At 40.4% G+C, this 15347-nt stretch overlaps 1 protein-coding gene across 4 annotated transcripts in view; it reads left to right on the top strand.

Annotated features, from left to right (window-relative positions):
* Positions 1-10494, top strand: part of GRB10 (growth factor receptor bound protein 10) — a 145738-nt gene extending 135244 nt beyond the window's left edge. For 2 of the 4 annotated variants that reach the window (XM_039548444.1, XM_019282571.1), the window contains exons 12-17: positions 914-991; positions 1654-1770; positions 2645-2711; positions 3693-3780; positions 6461-6554; positions 7368-7637. In XM_039548444.1, coding sequence (XP_039404378.1) covers positions 914-991; positions 1654-1770; positions 2645-2711; positions 3693-3780; positions 6461-6554; positions 7368-7514 — 591 coding nt within the window. In that variant the 3' untranslated portion in view covers positions 7515-7637. Of the gene's footprint in view, positions 1-913; positions 992-1653; positions 1771-2644; positions 2712-3692; positions 3781-6460; positions 6555-7367 lie in introns of all 4 variants that reach the window. The other 2 variants (XM_039548443.1, XM_039548445.1) reach the window with 2 other exon arrangements.
* The last annotated feature ends 4853 nt before the right edge of the window (positions 10495-15347 follow it).

Genomic DNA, 15347 nt, shown 5'->3' with positions numbered 1-15347 from the left:
GAACGTCCTGATCTTCATAGGAAAATGTACATAAATTCTGGTTTGGTTCTAAGTCTTTTTCTGAATGTTCTGCCTTGAAAACTGCTGTGTTCTTCTGTACCTTACTATGTCCTACATACAGAAAAAAAAAAAGTTTGTTTTTAAGACACACCAAAAGATGATTAAAGGTGTACAGTCAGTGAAAATTAAGGCTGTGCCCCAAGGCTGTGTTCATAACCCTCCTTTTTATTCACCATCTCATTTAGCTTTCCATAGTCCTGTATTACCCTGTATAAACCATTTCAGTTAGAACATTCAGTAATCAATGTTGCTATACTTCAGCACTGTGCCTCTAGGGAAGGCACTGAGTAGGTGTTTTTCCTACCATCCTAGCTACTAGTGTTGCTAAAATTTATCATGTTCAACCAAGAGCATGACTGGAATTCAATCACCTTATTTTTTTAAGGATGAGAAAAGTACCAAGTGATATTTCCTGGTGAAATTTATTGAAAGAGCTAGTGAATTAGAAAGGTTCTTATTTTTTATCTTTATGGAAACCGGGTTTGGATGTCTTGCACAGATATTTTTTAAGTTCTAGGAGGTAAAAAGAAGGGAATTAATGTGTCTGTTCTGACTTCAACTGAAAGCTTGTGTTCTACAAGGCAAACATAGTGGTAGCTGAGAGTGGCAGAAATTACCTGTGTATATCACTCAAGCATGTATTTTTTTAAATAAAACTTGTGCATATTTACTCTTTGATTGCCACCTGCCAATCACTATTACTCAATGCAAATGGCTTTGGGACAGCTTCTGATCAGGAAAATAATAAACTGGTGGCACCTTGCTCCAGTATAAGTGGTATTATGAAATCACTATAGTTTTTTTCCCTAGGGCATATATTTGAATAATGATGTCCTTGTGTTTCTGTTGGCAGTATGGAATGCTATTGTACCAGAATTATAGAATTCCTCAGCAGCGAAAAGCCATGCTTCCACACTTTTCCACTCCAGTAGTAAGTAATGAACTTTACTCACTGATATGTTGGAATGTTGGAAAAGATATATTTGCTTTTGCATTTTAAAAGTGGAAAATTTTACGCTAAGAAATGTAAATTCAGCATTGTGTAGCAAATCAATGTAAAGTTCATGTTTTGCATGAGTACAGTTCCCATGGTTGGCTCTCCATTATCTTAGGCTTACATGATCCACATGATTGAAAAATCTTGGCTACGTCATGCTCTTTGAGATGTACGGTACAGAGACATCTGGCTGTCTCTGCAGAAGCCAGCTTAGGTCTGGCAAAACTAACACGTAAATTTCCTAAAATATGTTGGGCCAAGAGCTGACTGTTACCTACCTAAAAGGGAAGATCCTATATTTGGATCCCAACTGGTCCTGAGAATTACTGGAATATTGTAATAGGGCAAGTGGGCAACTTGAGCAAACAGATTTTATTCTGAGCTTTTGAATCGTCTCCCTCCCCTACGGTTGAAAAAGAAAAACCATCTATTTTTGTCTCTGAATCTTTTGAAAGGGGAAAAAAATAAGATGTATTTTCTGTGCTTTTGAAGGAGGACTTTGGACAGTCTTCTGAAACCAAAACAGTTTGAAATGAAACTCTCAAGCTGGTTTTTTCTTTCCCTGTTTTTTGAAACAAGTGAAAATTCCTTTTCAGAGAAGTGTATCTGAAAACTCACTAGTAGCAATGGATTTTTCGGGGCAAATAGGAAGAGTTATTGAAAATCCTGCTGAAGCACAGAGTGCTGCCTTGGAAGAAGGACATGCTTGGAGGGTAGCTATCTTCTCTTCTTTTCTATTTTTGCGATCAGTAAGTGTCTGTTGAGAGCCAAAACACAGAGTGTGCTATGATGTTAGTGCAGTGCTGGTCACAGTATAGCTTAGCTCCAACCTGAAGCAATCACACTGCAAGCATGCAGATCTGAAAGTCAATATCCATCTTTAGCAAAACTGTCACATTCACAACAACCTTCTACCACTGCTTCTCTGTCCCCCTAGTGTCCAGAGGAAAGTTGAGGGGGAAAGCAGACCCACCAGAACTTTACTGCCAGTTTGCAAAACCAGTCTCTGAGGAGGAATATGTCAAATTAAATGCTTCCCCACATGGAAGAGGCTGGGGCTCTGACTAATGGCTTGCTCCCAGTAAGTTTAATTGCAGAATATACAAGAGGCAGGACCTCTTGCAATGAAAACTGATGTAACTTGTTTATAGTGTCTTGTGGACAGACAGCTGCAGTACAAGTTTTCCCACATGCTCGTCTTTTAGGGAAAAGGAGTCATTACTGAAGCATTAGCTGGTGCTTTATGTACGGGAGGGAAATACTGCTTGATTTACTGAGTGCCTGGTGTTTTGCCTGAGCAGAAACATATCAGACTTTTCTTTTTTTCTGTCTTTTTTTTTCCTTTTTTTTTTTTTCTTTTAAGATACTGAGCTTTCATCATTAACATCTGGCTTGTGTTTTAAGCCAACTGAAATGAGCTGCTGCTTGTAGATTAGCCCCCTTCAAAGTTGCATTTCTTTTTCTCATCCTTGCATTAAATCTGCCCAGCCCCCAGTTTCCTGTAAATTAAATTTGTATTGCATGTGCACTAATTCTCTTCTCCTGAGGCGTTAGTGTGGATTTAACGGTAATTCATTTTCTCTATAGAAACGTAGCACAAGAATGAACATCTTGGGTAGCCAAAGTCCACTCCATCCTTCCACACTGAGTACAGGTAAATTCTGATGGTTTGTAACCATAGTATCAGAGGCCTCTGTGGGTAAAGAAAAGGTACATTTCATATAGAGTGCAACCATGTAGAAGGAATGCCTTGACGTCACGTACGATCTTAATCAGTAGCTTCTGTGTCATTTAACATCCTTACCCATATGAACACCGTAGAAGGAGCTTGTTTTCCTTTGATGGCCCACTCAAGCTTCTCTTTAGGACTAGTCTTTTGAAACCCAGATTTTGTAAAAACAGACACTCCATAAATGTTTCCATTTAAAAGAATCCAGCAGTTAATTGGCTGTTTTGGACAAGAAAAGTCTATGAGTGATCTTTTAATCTTTAAAGAGTAGAAATGAGAGTTTTCAAAACAGAATTCATTCCATAATAACTGAAAAATGTAAAATATGCAGGTCCTGAACATTTCTTTGAAATTGTAAGTTTAATAAAACAACAGGAAATTTCATATTAATATCCTAGACTTCTTGGAAGAAATACAGCTATTCTCTTTTGCTATTCTGTTAAAAGAATTTTAAAATACCATTTGAAAAACAAAACAATAAAGATAAAAGTATTTGGGGGTAACTCGACTCTTGAAAGCACCATCTGAAGTGCTTTTCTTTCTTTGAGAGTTAGAGAGACTTATTTCTAACTTGTTCACTCACACGTTGTGTTCTAAGAATTTTTAGTCCCAACATTTTCAAGAAGCTATGAGAAGGCAATATTCTAAGAGACTTCTCTTGTTTACCTGATTGTATATCTGCAAATCAGAAAATACATGGAGATAATGCCTCTCTACTTGGTATATTAAGTAGATGCATTTTTTTATATTTATTCTTTTATTATGTAGGTTGATGGAAGATACTTTATATTCTGTAAGAGAACTATACCCACTTTTAAAATGTTTAAATAATTAGTATGTGGAATAAATGGTTGCATGTGTAACTGTTTTTAACCGTCCTCTCCTTCTTTTTCCTCTCTTCTCCAGTTATTCATAGGACACAGCACTGGTTTCATGGCAGAATCTCTAGAGAAGAATCTCACAGGATTATTAAGCAACAAGGGCTTGTAGATGGGTAGGTATTCTTGTTGCTCAGTATTTATGATCTGAGAGTCTAATCTTTACAGATGAGAGCACAGCTTCTGCTGTAATGGTTTACAGGTTTCTGAGCACTTCTGAGTAACCTGATTGCCGAGTAGCCCCGTTATAACCTATGCCTGGATTCCAAAAAGTCAGAGTGTGTGTTTGTAGGAGTGGGTCCTAACTTTTAATTTGAAAAGTAAAATCTTAGGAATACACTTAAATGTCCTTCTTTTTTTCCAACAGAAGCAATCAAGTTTTCGTCAGTGTTAGAACTTGAAAATAGTTAATTCTTGTAATCTGCACTGAGGGCATATTTTTCAAGCAAAGCTGTACCTAACCATTTGCCTACAAATTTATAATCAGCCATCCATGCTCTTTTGCATGAATCAGAGCAGCTAATGGTGCTGGCTCACTATTTATTTCTGTTCTAGAGCAAAGAAATTGAAGTACCTGTTCCAGCACTCTCTAAAATGTCTGTAGTTGAGATTTAAGTATCTCCTAAGCATCTGTTTTCCTTATTTATATGCAGTTATAGTTACTGAAGGGAAGTTGCATTCAGCAATGTTTATTTGCAGGATGGGAAAGGCATGGTTGCCTTTGGTTCACTATCCTCACTGCTCTCAGGGTTAAGGTAGAAACATCCATGTTGGCTTCACAGGAGACAGTGAAATTCAAACCTTTCTTCATCGTTTTCTGATTCGAAGCAACACTAATCTTTCTGAAGACTAAAATACATTAGGGAAGTAAAAATTGCATGTATATATTCATCGAGCAGTGTTTGCTTATTTTTGGGGCAGTCTTGTCTAGGCTAAGGCAATTGGGTTTAGCTTAGCAGGTCCAACAGAGAAGAAAAGCTAAGAAAGCAAAGGAGCACTGCTGACTTTTTGGGTTTCTGGTTTTCTCATACCACATATCATTATAATCTTGGGCTCATTTTGACTCGCTGCCTTAGGAATCCAGTGGTCCATCCTTCTTGAGGTCTTCATAAATGTGTTCATGTGTTTGAGGCTGTGTTAAATTTGTGCCTGATCAGCTTACTTACTGTGGAAGGTGAAAATTGGTTAGTTTGGCCATAATAAGGTCCATCAGCAGTGACAAAAGAACCATGTTACCTATGTGCTCTGAGATCTAAGGATCCTGATTTTCAGGGTGGAAAACTCCTGCCTACGTTTTCCTGCTCTGTGTGTTCTTGAACAAAAGGAGGCAGAAAGTTAAGTTTCCTGATGGTTCGTGGAAGAGGCTCAACAATGTATACAAGCAACTGATGCTGCTATCTTTGATATGTCTTGAAGCTCCTGTTGAGGGTGCATCTATCTTTGTAGTCACTGTTTGTGTGGTAGCTGGTTGCTTGCCAGAGGTTGAGTAAACAGTTGCAGCATCAGTTGTGCAAAGCTTTGCTTTGTGCCACCAGCTTACGATACCATGCATTATCTGAAACAGCTAGATAAAAAATAATTGAGATATCTGCATGAACTGCAGTAACCACAGGGCAGGTAAGGTCTTTCTCCCTCACATGGATCCTAATTTATAAATGCTTTTGTCCCTTTTCCACACATCTGGTCTTCCCAGGATTATAAAGGAATGTTCAAGTACCATGCATGGCTTCTGAGGGTGGCAAGACATGCCTGTCCCCGACTACTGAACTGACCCTGGTTATGATGGTGCATTTTTGTGGTACTGACATTTCTCAATCAGTTCTGAGGAGCTGGAGTAAATTCTTTGGGTTCTTAAGACTACAAGCAGTTCTTGCAACTGCGCCTTGGGAAAGTGTGTTCCTGGCTTAGTGGTCAGCAATTAAGAGGCCTACCCCAGTCCTGAGCTCAGCCATCTCACAAACCCACTGATTAGTGTTATAAGCCTTGTGCCAAAAGTACATTCTTGTTTCCTGTGGCGTGGAGAGGATCTGCTTCCTTAGTTCATAAATGTTAAGGGGAGGAAACACGGGGTTTCTTATCTAGCTCTTTTCCTCCTCTTCCCAGTATGGATGTTAAATAAAGTCCATTTGGGGTAGGACTTCAGTTTTGTGGGTTAACTTAAAAGTGACAGCTACATAGTGTATGATGTTGGTAGCTGTACGCCTAAAGTACATTTTTTTCCGTAATGCTGAGGGAAAAATACCATGAGTGTTCTAGAGGAAACATCAGTGTGTGTTTTCCCCATCTTGATGATGTGGAAGCTACATAACTGGGAAATAATTTTTAAAAAGTATTGAGCTGTTACTGTGCAACTGCAGCCATTTAACCTACACATAACTTTGCTGACACTGGATTTTTGTGAACTGATGCAAGATAGTAGAGTGGGAACAGATTCCCATATATTACTTTGCCATCTACAGAACTTCAGGTTTTCTCTAGAATTAAATGATAACATTTTCGTCATGAGAGCATGTATCATTAATGGAAAGCTGAGTTAGAGGGAACCTTAAAAAAAGCCTCATAGGTACATTCTTAGGGGAAGAATTACTGTCATGTATGTTGCACCTCTTGTTTCTTCATCTGTTAATGTTGCATAGGTGTGGTAAAGTAACTGAAAGCAAATTGCCAGTTATGGAATCACCTCTTAAAGCAACTAAAGAAGAGTTTGGCAGTGGCACAGAATTACTTAGTAGTTCTGAGTATTTAAGAACAAAAAATAGGAGTATTCAATTTGTTCTTAAAAATGTTCTCTCCTAGATTATTTCTTCTCCGGGACAGCCAAAGCAATCCAAAGGCATTTGTACTTACGTTATGCCATCATCAAAAAATAAAGCATTTTCAAATCTTGCCGGTAAGTAGATTATTTTTGATACTGATAACACAACCCGAAATTTTAAACCATGAAGTTTTTGCCAACTTCTGAGGAGACCTCTTATTAATTACTGATGTAACTAACAAGGATGTTTCCATTAGCAAGTATGTAAGCAGATAATCTTTAGAATTGTCAAATGTCTGATTAAAATTATTGATTAACATTGCTGGAAAACTTAGTGTAAGTCACCACATCATACAAGTCTGTAATGCACGGAACTTGTTCTCTGTGACTGACAGCAACAACAGCAGCTGTTGTCTCCCATGTCACTTAAACAAACATAGAATAACTTTGGGAAACTTTAAAAAGTTTTATTCTGGAGGTTATCCAATAATGTTGAGCTTCAAATAATGTTACACTGAGAATTTGGAAAACAATTTGATTTTTATCTTGATCAAAAGAAGCATGAAAAAATTTAAGATTTTGTAGACCTTTTTATTATTGTTCCAAATCCTCCTCCCTTGTTTAGCCTACCAATTTTACAAACAGCTACCAAATCCTTTTGGGGTACTTTTGTTTTATCTAATGAATGCCAGTGCTGTCTGTACAACTTTCAATTACTCCGCCCACAAGCTTTCACTTTCATAAGCAAAACGTTACAAGTTGTGTTAAGGTATGTTTTTTCTAGCGCTGTGCATGTCACAAAGAACTGCAGGCACTGGGTTGCTTGGGCAACCAAGTGCCAACCAAGTGGCCATCATTTATTTATGTCACACACTGGTGGTATTCTCTAAGTTTTTCCGTGCTTGTATCTCTTCATGAGCAGCCTAACTTGATGTTTTGTTTTCCTAGTGTGAAGATGATGGACAGATATTTTTCAGTCTGGATGATGGGAACACCAAATTCAGTGATCTAATCCAGCTTGTTGAATTCTATCAACTAAACAAAGGAGTCTTGCCCTGCAAACTCAAACACCACTGCATCCGAGTGGCCTTATGACCTTAAATCTGACTCTCACTGAAGACTGGATTTGATAGAAGAGTAATTGTAAGAGAACGCTGACACTGGGGAATTGGCAGATTCGTAAGTTGGTTAAAAAAGATAAATATTATGCACCTTGGGACTCTGAAAGGGATGGATTCGACAGGTGCCAACAGACCAAGATTGCTGGTTTGTCTAACACCTAAGAGTGATTGCTGCTGAGTGTCCCAGCATCCCAAAAATGGGGGGAGGGTCTGTAAAACAATGAGTAAATTTAAAACAAAACTGGAAACTATCTTGGCTGGGCCACTTAACAGGAACAAGTGTGAAGAGAAATCTTTGAAAAGAACTCTTGCCCTGGAATAATCTTGACAATTAAGACTAGTGTGTTTACTTTTTGTATTGATCACTTTTTTTGCACTCCTACTTATTTTCGGATATTGTATGCAGCCTATATTAGGAGCTGATGTGGCTTTTAAAATTCATGCAGGAGTTGGGTATTAATCTGCACCCTAAAATGTATGGAATGCTTCAGCCTAAAAGGATCTAGAAGAAAATCAAGAAGTGTGTGTGTGTGTGTGTGTGTGTGTGCGCGCGTCTCAGTACTTTCCTGAGAGAGACCTGAGGTTCAAAGATCTGCAGATGTCTTTGAAGAAGCAATGAGGATACAATTCTAAAAGAACATACCACCAATATACGTACTCTTAAAACTGTTGACTTGTAGCATTATGGCTGTAGTATGTTGATGGCATATTAGTGGCATCCAGTCATGCAGAAACTGTATTAGATTCTATGCACAAATTTTTATTATTGGAGTGGTGGTTTGTTTTTTACAGCCTTTTGACTGTTTTCCTGAGGAAACTTACTGTTACTAAATAGAGTAGGACTGAATGACTACACTTGTATTTGAAACCACCATTTTTTGTGAGAAGATTCTTCTGCAGGTAGTCTTAGTATGACAAAATAAAAAAAAAAATTAAAAACCAGTGTTTTTAGCTTTATAGCTCCTTGAATTTTCAGACTGTTTCAAAGAGCTCTTTCGATATAGTAAAGCTACAGTGACACAAAGCTCTCCTGGGGATAGGGCATAAGAAGAACTGTACCCCTTCTGCTTTTTGTAGGGCCATGAAAGTTTACATGGTGAGAAGGAACATTCTGGGAATAGAAACAGATTTGATTGTGAAGTAGCTGCTGGCAATATCATCCATCGAGGTAACTGGTGATCCCTGTGTCATGTGTGCTACTGCACGCCAGTACCCGTGGCAGACAAGCATGTATCTTGCTCTGGTGCTGGTTTGTCATCAGAACTACTTTATTGTTAATGTTTAAATGAATTATTTCATGTTTACACAATAACTCTTTCTGATGATAAATCAGTATTAAAGTCAGACAAGTCCCACCTTGATCCTGCAATTGCAACCAACCATTCCTTCAGCAACTGTTTGAACTGAAATAACTTCCCAGTGCTTGGTGCCATTAGCCACAGTGAGAAGTATTCCACCCTGGGAACTTGCAGAGTGTAGTGCAGAATGGAGCATTTGTAAAATGGTAAATTATTTACACAGGCTAGTTAATCCTTAATATTTGCCACTGGGTTTGAAATCCTAGCCATCTGAAAGGGTAAAGAAGGAAAACCAATCCTACACTTTAAGGTCTTCATGTAGTGTTAAGAATAGCTTAAGACAAACCATAACCTGCCTGAGTCGTCCATATCAGCTTAAACTATGTCAATGGTATAGAAACACTGTATTTTAGTTTACAGAACACATTTAGTATTGTTTTTCCATTTAATGTCTAGATACTAAAAATGAAGAATTGATTTTGTTTTTAGTAGAAGCCTTTTTTGTTTTGTTTTGTTTTGCTTTTTTTAATTGTACATAGTGAAATGAGTGTTCCTGCTTTCTAGACAATGTATTTTTAAACCTTGAAATTGAGCTAACTTAAGTCTGACTTCACTTTGCATGCTTCTATTTGGCCCCTATTAGGAGAAAAAAGATACTTGTATTGACTACATTACCAGTTTAATAAGACCATTTATGCTGTAGTTTTAAGTTTTTCTGTTTACATAGCTTAGTGACAACCATGCATTTTTCCCAGTAGGCGGATAGTATTTGCAGTGTTTCATATTTATAAAAAAAAACCTTGCATCTTATTTAAATTGAGAATAAAAGTTTGACTATGAACCATGATTTTTGTATGTAGATGGTTGACTTAGTATTTTGTACTCTTCCCAGCTAAAGTGAGCTGTTTTGAGAAAGTGACCACCTTCAAAGTGGCAACAATCTTACTTAAGCAGATCACTGCTTTGTCTTCTTTCTGCTGGAAAACAGTCAATACCACCTTAGTTTTCCAACAGATTCAGCTGGCTGCCAGCTCAGAATACCAAGGACTGAAGGACATTTGACTCTTATTTTTGTATTTAAATGACATGAATGTAAAGGGGATGCTCAGGGTTGTTTTGGAGCCTGTTGAATTTTTATCTTTTTGCCTGTGATTTTATTTTCTAAATAAATACTTCATGTAGCAATCTTGAATATGTTGAGAAGGAAAATGCCAAACCATTTTGGTAATGAGGTTACTAGTTAAGTTATGTTACAATAGGTGTTAAAGTACAAAAAACTTTTTATTTGTTAATTAATCTTGAAGAAACACGTGCCTCAGTTTAGATGTTTTGTCTTATCTTTTCTGCACTAAATACCTGACAGTTTGACCAATCAATGCACCTTTCCAGTGGCAAGACTTGCTTATCGTAAATTATATTGTCACAATGCAAGATTTAGTGACTGTAAAATGGAATAAAGTTTAAAGTTTCAGGGAATGCAAAAGGTATTAACTTAAGAGACAAAACCTTTATTCAATATGCTTTGCTTCATACTGTAAATAGCTTTTTGGCTTGTGAACCTAATTGTAATCTTTCAGGTATTTTTGTACAAATAAGGGACTGATATTCTGTTTCTTGTAATTAGAAATAAACGTTAATACAATGCTATTCATTTTATATTGGAATGAATGTCGTCTTTTGGATATATCAGTACACTGTGTATCTCTTGCCTTAATTCAGGTTAATTGGGTGGATCATGTTAAACAGCTTTTAAGAAGCGTGACAAGGAAACACAATCCCCAAGATACCTTAATCCTAGCTGTTCTGTCTTAAGATTTGTATTAGGATAGACTGCATTTTATTTAGAAAAGAACTTGTTCACCCCTTTTGTTTGAGGAAAATTACTGGGGATATTCTGCTATGAAATCTACGGTATTCATCTGGGATGGCTACTAGAACCATATCAGACCAACGTACCATGACCATCTTTAAGGTCATAAAGTTATAACTCATGGAAAATGCACACTCTGCATAAAACACTTCGTTGGCCTGATAGCTGTTGGATCAGAAAACTTTTCAACAGTACTTCCAAAAAGCAATTATTTACCCCTGTAATCCTTGTATGGCATTAAAAAAAGGCAACATGGTAAGAAGATCTCAGTACGCCTCCCCAGTGCCGTGCTGTCTGCATGTTTGTCCAAACTGCCCACCTCTGCGGCAGATGCAAAATACCTGTGAAATCTGGCCCTAGGCATTAGCAGTGGCTACTTGGGCTATCAGAACATCACCAGTACAAAATCAGTCTGGGCCAGAAGTGGGTCTGTGGCACAGATTTCAATTACTTGCCTGATAGGTTTGTGCTTCTTCTACATTAGTTGCAGAACAACAGACATGATCAGACACCTGATCCCACATAAAGCACTCTGGCATGAAGTTCACCTGGCAAAACAGCTTAAATGCATTTGGACCTATAAGTAAATTCTTATCAGGCTCATGTTTTACAGCACGTGGCTGCAGGACTTTCATCCTGATACAAAGAACACTTAAACTGACTTCAATGCTAAATTGTTGCTTCAGCCTGTACCTGCAAAACCAGATGAGAAAAACATCACCAGATGAGCCATTTCTCTTCAAGTTGAACTTTAGATGACTTTTGGTCTTTGTTATTGCTAATTTAGTAATGCTTTAATCTGGTTTGACAATGTCCAGTCTGTAGATTGCGTTGTGTCTTGGACATTGTTTGTCTGACATCCTGGAAACTTCAGTAACAATGTCAGCAGCTGGACAAAAGATCTTCCTCTGAAATATCCATGTTGCCTTGATTTGGGTTGCTTCTGCATCCTAAATCTTATGTCTTCCTTCCTTAACTTGAAGCACAATTTAATTAGTATTTGAACACCCAGCATAACCACAGCTATGTCCAAGAGCTATATGATTTTCATTAGATACTGCGATTAGTCACATCTGAGACTTGAAAATGAATTAGTTTATGTAACACTCGCATTGCAAACCCTTAGCCCAAAGACAATTCTGCTCTAATTGCTTGTCATTTTGCACACATACCATCCCTTGGCTGCAAGACTCTGGTGCCACAATTGGGGAATAGGAAGGTGAAATTACAAACAGCTGCTAGCCCTGAGCCAAAATACACCCTGGGTTTATGGGCCCTGAAGCTCAGCTCAGCTGTGCTTAGAGGTACAACTTCTTAGAGCTCAAAAGAGAGACAGGGAGGGAAGTGGAAGGGAGAAAAAAATTACTCTTGGGCATTATTGTCCACGGGATGGTTTGGGTGTGACTAGGAACACAGTGAAGACAGTGCTGTGATGCCCTGAGTGCTGCTCACCACTCCCTGAGTCAGTTTCCCCTCCTCTTCCCTCAAACTTGTGAAGACGCTTCTACATAAAGACTTCCATTTTATTTGCCTTTTGAAACACATTCTCCAGAGGTGTGAGGACCGGCATCTTGTGTTACCAAGGAGAGAAACAGCAGTGGAATTCGTGTTCTCTACAACGTGCCCATTTCCAAAACAGCCTGTCCAACTGCCATTAGAGGAAAAGGAAGGTGGAAGTATGGTAGTATGGTTCTGCCAAAACCAATGATGGTTAAAGCAACTGGCTAAGCACAGCCCTGAATACAATACATATATCATCATACAATATCATCACTCCACAAAGAATCCTAGATACATCCTATTTTTAAAAAATTAATTATTTACACCTTTTCGTTATTTGATTTCCTCCATAATACTTCTCTTTGCTGCTAAATTTGTGCATGGCAATAATGTGCTCTGTGTGACTCTTACCACCTTCTAGTTTTCAGGTTGCTCTCAGATTCAAAAACAAATACAGAAACGAGGCAAGCTGTGAGGATTATTCCTGAAAAATGACTCCACGATACATCCAGTCATGGAAGAATGTAAATTGATAATTATAGAATTGGTGGATAGAAGACTTATTTTGGGTTTTTTTCACTAGACGGTAAGGTTTGTGAAAACAGCTGACTAAACAAGGGTGAAAGTCATTGAAAGCTCACAAAGTTTGCCTCAAAATACTTACAATCAATTGCCAGAACAAGCATTTGACCTGCTCTAGAAAACAGAGTGCTTCAGAGAAGAGCACGTACCTAGGAAGGAATTGCATCCTCTCCTTAAAAATATAAGAGAGCAGGAACTCCTATGACAGCAGAAAAGGAGTCTTAGGATGCAATAGAAATGGAAGAGCAAACATGAGGGTCAATCAAATATATAATAAAACAGTTCAGTGAGGTAGGAGAATAAATTTATAGATAAACATAGGCAGCTAAGCAGAACACAAAACACTTAATGATGAGATTTTTCGATGCATAAGTCACCTGAAGTATGCAGAGGACCAATTCAGGAAAACCAGAAATATTTCTTCATAAACTGCTCATGCAATCTCTTGCATTGTCCACCACAAAATGTAGCACGTGGCAAAAGTTCACACAGGTTCACAAAGGGCTTCTATCACATCATGATAGACAAAACTCAGCTGATGGATAACTACAAAAATACCATCTTCTTCTCTGAAAGTCCATTGGTCACATGTCACTAAGTGCCAGGAGCAGTCTCCAAGGGAAAAATCATTACTTGACAGCACATATATAAGTACATCTTCCCTACATGTCCACTACTAAGACAAGGGCTATAGATACTTTTTATCCGACCCAGTAATGTGCCTGCATGAGGGCTGGCTCATACAGAAGCAACTGAAGGTAGCACTTAAGAGCTGAGGAACGACCAAGAAAACCTGCTCTACAGTCTCCCTTTGACTGAATTAAGGCTGCCCTTAGCGAAACAGCCATGTAAGTATTGAATTTGCTTCCTACCACCCTACCAAGTGATGCCTCCATGGTCTGCAACAGCTGTCCTGTCCTCGTTTGCCTTCCCCTACTCCAGCCTGCCACTGGGAGGGTTTGCTGAGGGTGTGGGGACTGCCACAGCAGAGTTGAGTCCAACAGGCTCTGAAGTTGTTCAAGAGTAGTGTCTGGCTTCATTCAGCCTCAAAACTGGGTCCTAAGTGACAGGGACTAAGCTGAGCTTTTGAGGTGTCCTCTAAAATGAGCTCTAAACAAAGAATAGGCGCTACTCCCTCTCAAGTCAGAAATGGGTATCCTAAAAGTTGCGTATAAATGGGTATCTCTGGGCATTTTTGTTCAGCGGTGCACAGGCACATGTTGTGAAGGGTTCTCCTGGGTGAAATGCAGCTTTTCCTACACCATTGACATCTGAGGAACAGAAAGGGTCATGCATCTGCTCAAGGCAGGTGATTTTTCCCACTCAAAGTTATGGTGCAGCTGGAGGGAGAGTGCTGTGCTGGAAGGGCAGGCCAGGTGTGGGGGGCACATGGGGAACTGTCGAGGCTCTCCCCAGCCATCCACTGCTGCTCAGGCAGGAAGAGAATGAGAGGAGCAAATCACAGAATTGTTAGGGTTGGAAGGGATCTCTGGAGATCATCCAGTCCAACCTGCCTGCCATGGCACAGTCACCTAGATCAGGTTACATAGCAACGTGCCCAGTTGAGTTTTGAATGTCTCCAGACAGGGAGATTCCATGACCTCTCTTTCCACCCTCAGTGTAAAGAAGTTCTTCTTCATGTTGAGGTGGAACTTGTGTTTTAGTTTATGGCCATTGCTTCTCATCCTGTCTCTGGGCACCACTGAAAAGTCTGGCACCATCCTCTTAGCACCCCCCTCTGAGACACTTATATGCATTGATGAGATCAGATGCTGGTGCCCAGCCTGGTTCCATGGCGGTCCTGAGGATCCTGCTGCCGGATGATCTCCCAGCAGCAGCCCTCAGAATGCGGCTGGGCTCTGTCCTGCCCCAGTGAGGGCTCACCCGGGCTGGCCCCAGGCAGCTGCTGCCCTGCGAGGGCCCGGGGACCGCCTCTAACAAACAGGAGCTGGTGACAATGGAACCCCATTTTGCTGATTTCCAGTCTCCGATTCTGACAAGTCTAAATCCTGGAGTAAGTCGCATCAGCGCGGGCCAGCTGACATAAAGGCCGGGCTGTGCCCGGTCCCGCATCTGGGACAGGCCGTGTTGGCGAGGCCGGAGGCCCGCGGGCACGCCCGGCTCCCGTTCCCTGCCCGGGCCGGCAGAAGGCGCGGCACACGGGCCTGCCCTACACGTGGGAGCGCGGGGTTTTCCATTGGTTGGGGTTCCTCTGTCTTAGGGCGGCACCCTGGGCCTCGTCTCCTGTGAAACCGCTGTAAAGCAGCTCTAAGCGCAGGCGGGATGCCCCCCTGGTGCAAAGAGCAGCGGTGGCACACGGCTGGCAGCGGCGCCCGCCCCGTCCCCGCCACGGGGAGCGTGTCCCGGTCCGGGGACATGAGGGTTTTCCCCGCCCCGGCAGCGCCCCCGAGGCACCGGCAGGCGGGAGCCGCCGGGCAGCCGCTGCCCCGGCAGCTTTGGCTCTGGGGTTTCGCAAATTGTCCCACTCGCTTCCTCGTGTGACCCGCCAGACATCGCCGTGGCGTGGATATCCTCGTCGGCTTAACCCCGGCAGAGG

This window comes from Corvus cornix, chromosome 2 (assembly GCF_000738735.6).
Source record: "Corvus cornix cornix isolate S_Up_H32 chromosome 2, ASM73873v5, whole genome shotgun sequence".
Lineage (NCBI taxonomy): Eukaryota > Metazoa > Chordata > Aves > Passeriformes > Corvidae > Corvus > Corvus cornix.
This window is presented reverse-complemented; position numbering and strand designations above follow the sequence as displayed.